The sequence below is a fragment of the Osmerus eperlanus genome, chromosome 6 (assembly GCF_963692335.1).
Source record: "Osmerus eperlanus chromosome 6, fOsmEpe2.1, whole genome shotgun sequence".
NCBI lineage: Eukaryota > Metazoa > Chordata > Actinopteri > Osmeriformes > Osmeridae > Osmerus > Osmerus eperlanus.
The window spans coordinates 20,410,791-20,417,153 of record NC_085023.1 but is presented as its reverse complement, the minus strand read 5'-3'; the positions used below and the strand labels follow the sequence as shown (position 1 = coordinate 20,417,153).

At 45.2% G+C, this 6,363-nt stretch overlaps 1 protein-coding gene across 3 annotated transcripts in view; it reads left to right on the top strand.

Annotated features, from left to right (window-relative positions):
- sertad2b (SERTA domain containing 2b) overlaps positions 1–6,071 on the top strand; it is a 21,820-nt gene extending 15,749 nt beyond the window's left edge. For all 3 annotated transcript variants that reach the window (XM_062464330.1, XM_062464329.1, XM_062464327.1), the window contains one exon: positions 1,049–6,071. In XM_062464330.1, the coding sequence (XP_062320314.1) occupies positions 1,053–2,315 (1,263 nt within the window). In that variant the 5' untranslated portion in view covers positions 1,049–1,052 and the 3' untranslated portion in view covers positions 2,316–6,071. The remainder of the gene's footprint in view (positions 1–1,048) is intronic.
- Positions 6,072–6,363: the final 292 nt, after the last annotated feature.

The following is a 6,363-nucleotide window of genomic DNA, read 5'->3' as shown; positions in this document are numbered from 1 at the left end:
ATTCTGTCTCTTATCACACATTATTTCTCTCCTAGTCAGGCTTCAGCACCTGGCTGTATGGCAGCTTGTAATCTTGGTGACCATTTAACAAACCCTTCATTGACAGTGTCACGGTCTGAAAGCCCTGCCGTTGATGTGAGCACCACAGAGTGTGCATGCCTTCAGGCTTGTAGGTCTTTTCTTCCTCATTACCGTGCCGTAGCCTACGGCTGGACTGGGAGAGATCAGTACAGAGCAGACTACAGCAGGGTGGCTACAGTAGGTGTCTCTATACTGGAGCTGTTCTGTGTAGGAGAAGGAGGGAGGGAAACTGAAACGCCACCTTGTGGCGTGAGTCTGTCTGTGCCTTGGCCTCCTACCCGCCCTTCTCCTCATCATCCCCTCTTCCTCCTCCTACCCTCTTCTCCTACACCCTCCTCATCCCTCCTCCTACCCTCTTCCTCCTCCTCCTGAGTGACAGTGTAATGTTCCAATATGGCTGCCGTGAGCGACGGAGGCTGTAACTTTACCCTCATGGTTCTGTGGTACAGCAGAGGAACACTGTTATATAACGTGTGTGTTTGCGTGCAACGCTCTTTCTCTGCCCTACTGTTCTGTTGGTATTACCTGTCAGGCTGTTAACCCTTTGATTGATACGTTGTTGCAGTTTTATCAGTCACTTGCTAGTTGTTGAATGTTCTCAATACCATCAAACCAACTAAAAACAAGGCATGTTTACTGCATGCTATTACAGTGATGAAGTGTCTGCTGCTAGATAGATTCATCTGATGGACGTTCCACTTTGCTCCCCAACTAAAAGACTGTATAATATACTGTCAAACTATTTATTACAGAATGTAAATATCTATTTGAAAGCATCTGGCTAAGATATCCAGGCTTGTTTCCAGACTTGCAGTTTGGCACAGTGTTGTTCGTTAGAACGTAACATTAGCATGTTTGCTGTTATTATAGTCCAGATGCTGTCTGTTTTTCCAGAACCAAATACATGACTAATTCAATTTGAACGAAATTTCCAAATAAACATTAACCCTCCTATCCTGGTCTGCAGATATATGTTTGGTAAAGGGGCAAAGCGGAAACTGGACCAGGATGAAGAGGGGCTGGAAGGCAAAGCGCTGGCGGCCGCAGCCCCGGACGGCCTGTCCAAGGTGTCCTACACCCTGCAGAGACAGACCATCTTCAACATCTCCCTCATGAAGCTCTACACTCAGCGTCCGCTCCGCGAGCCCGGTTTAGAGCGGCGGGTGCTCATCAACAACATGCTCCGTCGCATCCAGGAAGAGCTCAAACAGGAAGGCTCTCTTAGGCCCCTCCTCCTGCCGCCCTCTCCTCCGCCGGACGACCCCATGGACGAGGGCTTCCGCGAGGCCCCGCCCTCTTTCGGGGGGCTGTCGTTGGTGACGTCCACGCCCTTCTCCCAGCAGTCTTCGGTGTTGTCGCCGGCGACGCCGTTCTCGCCACACCCCCTGACTCCACCCACCTGTCAGTCAGTCCAATCAGGACCCGCCATGCTGGAGTCTTGCCTCACGCCTGCCTCGCTATTGGAGGAGGACGGCGATGCCTCCTTTTGCACTTCCGCCCCTCCAACACCTCCCCTTTCCCCCTCCCCTCCTCCCGGCCCTCTCCCAAACCAGGTATCCCCCAGGGTCCCTGTGCCTGCCCCACACAGAGACACTTTTTTCTTGTCCCTGAACGACAAAGAGGATTTATGCCCACCCTTGACTGTACCTCCTCACACCACTACTACCTCCCTCACAGCGGCCCTCACACAGCCCCCTCAACAGCCCCCTCAACAGCCCCCTCAACAGCCCCCACAACTGCCCCCACAACTGCCCCCACAACTGCCCCCTCAACTGCCCCCCTTGCAATCCACCATCTGTCCAACGACACAACCCAAAGACTGCACGAAAACGGGGAGTCCGAAAGGGGAGGGACCGGTTTTCCTCGCCGACGGCCGTGGTCCTGAGGCCAAACAGACGCCCTCTAGTGGCCTGGTAGACGTAAGCTCCTCCCCTTCCTCTTCCGTTAGCTCCTCCCCTTCCTCCTCGTCGGGGTTCCTGTCCGACCTGGCACTCGACGACATCCTGTTTGCCGATATCGACACCTCCATGTATGACTTTGACCCCTGCACGACCTCTGCCGCTGCCCCCGGGGGCGGCCTGTCCAAACTGTCGCCCATGGTGACCGCGGACGACCTCCTCAAGACTCTGTCGTCCCCTTACAGTGGCCCCGCCCCCCAGGTCACACCCAATCAGCCTTTTAAAATCGACCTGAGCGAACTGGACCACATCATGGAGGTTCTGGTGGGGTCGTGACCCCCGGATCTGACGAGCGGTGCTCAACGCGTCTCTTTAGAGATCTTTACAGTTGCTGTTTTGTACAGTTTTCAAAACGATCGATCCAACGTCAGAAAGGATCGCCGGTGAGGTCACAGAGTACTACTGCTACTTGCACAACACTGTGCATGCTCTGGGCTTGTCTTTCAAACCCAGGAAACACACACACACACACACACAAAATGGCTTTCAGCAGATTTGAGTGCCTTCATCATATGCGACCATTTGCTAAACTTTAAATGTGTATTTTATAATTGTTGTCTCTTTTCACTGTAAAACATGGATGTTAGGACTGTTTTAAATGTATCTGATTTGACTGATTTACAGATAATTACTGATTAGAAAATAATAGGTATTGATTGTTGTTTAACTTATATCCCTCTGCAAGTGTTACTTTATAAAAGAAAAGCAAGCACAGACTTTTTAGCAAGATCTGTTTTACCAGTGTGTAGCAATATTGAAATTATTATTATTTTTTTTATGCTTCAGGATCAATCGAATTTGTTTCTGTTTATCCCTTGTGGGTTATAGTTCCGTCTGAACTCCAGAATTCCATGAACAGCTTTACTCGATGATGTCACAGTGTGAACTCACTGACCTGAGCATCTCTGTCATACCGTCAAAGAAACAAACCAGATCTGAGATCCACTCTTAATCCCCACACGCTCCTCTTGGGGATCGCTCTCAACAGTGATGTTTGATCAAAGATGTTAACAGGAAAACGTTGCATATTAACTACAAAATCAACCAAACTACAGGGACTACAGGTTTCTAGGACGCAGGCATCAAAACATCTGATCGCCGCTATGCTGCACAGCAAGTGCACTAATAGTTACTATGCATGCTTGTGCGCAAATCCTCCAGCCTCCAAAATGGCAGCCAATCAAACTCACTGGCCAGCTTTATTCTGATGTCTTTATACACATTTGTGTGTATATATTGAAATCCATATCACTATATGTACCATTCATAATTATGAGATTATGGGCTGCCATGTTGATTTGACTGGCATCTGTTCCTTCGGTGACACGCATGCCTTGCCCCCTGCATGATGAGTTTCATACAGTTTGTATTGTGGAGAACTTACAATGTTTGACCAAAATAATTGTGATTTCAGTGAATGCAACAAGCCCTCCATGTTTTAGTCTTGTATGTTTTTGCAGAATGTCAGGGGAGATGTGTGTTCTGTGGCAACACTGGAAGCTCCCCTCAGGCGGTGTACGCTATCACATCTCATCGGTTCCCTCGAGCTATTAGCTATTATTTATTATTTAGATTTAGTTTCATAGGAGAGTCAGAGTTAGTAGATGTTTGAAATACCTGTCTTAAAGGCTAAGCCTATCTTAGCCTTTGGTGCTTCCTGAAAAGCTATGAAAGCCTAGGTTTGTTTTTGGGTACATTTGAAATAAGACCCCTTTAAAAGGCATTGGTTACACCAGCTGGCTCAGGTTTAATGTGTTCATAGATGTCGTCGTGCTGGTTTGCGGTAATGTTCAGGTAGAGGTAGAGAACAGTACCATCTAATGTTATGAATTAGTATTACTAATCAGAGATTTGTGATAGTATGCAGGTCGTCTTGGAAGCTCTGGAGCAGTACTGAGCTGCAGGTAGATGTCGACATCTCGTGTGTTCTCGGTCTGTTCGACGTCGTCAATCGTTTCCTCAGGAGTTCTCTCCCACGAAGCTTCCTGCGTTCGTTGGTCACATGACCACGTCCGAGGTCATCGGAACACCCAGGGGCCTATCTCAACTATACAGGTTCACCGCTTCGGTTGTTTACATTTTTGACTGATCTATTGAAATATGAAATATTTAATTTAATATATGATATTGAATTTAATATTTAATATAATATGAAATTAAAACTAATCAAAATTGTTGTCCCACTATTGTACTGTACTACTATTGGACTATAGTATCTGGAAGTTACTTTAGCAGATTGAACGGATGCCACTGTTTGTTTATCAGAAGCCTGGTTATCTTCACACATATGGAGTGATGTTTCACTTTATACATATACTGGTTTACAAGAAATGAACTAACAGTGTTTTAGACGTGATTAAGTCTGGAAGCTGAACCAGCTTGACTGGTTTTGTGACGGAGAGTGGGTGACGTGAGGGACCATGGTTACTGTCCATCCACACACACGGCCCATGTTTAACAGCTCTTATCTGATTCGCTTCACATCATTTGTTTATAAAAGTATGCAATCAAAGGTCCTGGGTGGCACCTTTCACTGGCCACTACTCTGCCTTTACAACTCTGCTTAACCCTCGTGCTGCCTTCGGGTCACATGACCCAAAGGTTCATAACGAACCATCGTTGTGTTTACCCAATTTTACCCAATACAAAAACAAATTAAAATAATTTTCTTTTAACCTTTGCAATGTGGGGGGTCTGAGACAGCCTAGCTGTTAAAAGAAAATGCTTCACTTTGTCTTTGTATGCGGTAAATCTGTCGCAATACGACGGTGGGTCACAATGACTGATGGGTCAGAATGACCCGAAGATAACACAAGGGTTAAGGTAGATTTAGTTTTAGTAAAAAAAATAAAATTAAAAAAAATTGCATTGTTGAAAAGGCAAGACTTTGCATGGTAATGTACGTAGGTGCTGTAATGATGTGCAAGCTTTGCACATTGGTTCAATGTGATCAATCACCTTTGTACATTTGAGTGTGTTTAGGGCGTTACTGATAAAAGGCAGAGATACAGTACTGGGCCCATAGCCTTTTTGCAGTGCCACCATGTAACGTGAAAGTTGAAATCTACGATTATACACATTTCCTACTGGAAGAAATAGTATTTCAGCCCATCTCCCACATGGTTGGTGTGACTGATTATGAGTACTTGGAGAAAGAAGGGTGGGTGTCTTGTTCATAACCTTTAATTATTATCTTTGGAATTTTGGAGTGATAAGTTTCTTATCAGAGTTATTTATTCTCAGTTTTGTTTTCCTGTGTAAATATATTTATTTTGTTGTTGGAAGTTTTTTTTTTTGGGGGGGGGGGAGGGTGGGGGGGGGATTGTAAATGTGTGTAGTAGGATTGTCCTCTGCAGGTAGGAATGTAGTCTGGGTGGGTGCCATGTTTGTATCTCGTTTTCATTTATTTTGTTTGTTTATTCGGGGTGGCGGTTTGACCCACAAGGTGCTTGGACCCTAATATAATCTTTATTTACATATTTTAATTTTCTGCTTGTGTGAAAGTGACGGTTCAAGCAGCAATACTACAAACTTTCCAACTTCCGACGTCGAGACTCCAAAGCCAGTTGTCAGACTTTCAATGCCAGAAGTCCCGTACACACGGGACACACACACGACTCATCTCACTCTCTGGATTGTGATCACTGTTTGACATGAATGCCAGTTTATCGATGTCTTCAACCTGTTGTTAAGTTCGGCCCAGCCATATGAAGGTGTCTGGGTTAAAGGGTGGTTGTCTGTTCACTGGGAAACGTATAGAGCAGTCCAGGTAGATCTCCCCTCCCCTGTCCAAATAAGAAGGCTGTATTTTTCACAGACCTTAGAGCTGTGCCTTTTTCTATGCAATACTACCAACACACCCGCCTGAGAAACAGATCAAAGAAGAGTAAATCAACTGTACCACTGTATTGGCATCAAGATATGGACTGTAGAATATACATTTAAAAAAAGATGGGCAAGTGTGTATGAATTTGAAACAGTCTTACTTTTGTAGTTTTATATTATACAATAAACTGTAAAAAGAACCATCAATGGGATGTCTTTTCCTTTTCATATGAATGTGAACGTTAAGTCTTTTACAACACAGACTATACATCCACAAACAGCATAGGTATACGGTTAAGACAGAGAGATCAGAATATGCCACTGCCTGGATATCAATATAGTTCTATTATATTATAGTATGTACAACATACAACTCCTGTACAACATATTCACTAATAGTTCAGTGTCACTTGTACACTTGGACACTTGCTGCACTTCAACAGGACTGACTTAACTGCCCTTCAACAGGACTGACTTAACTGCCCTTCAACAGAACTGA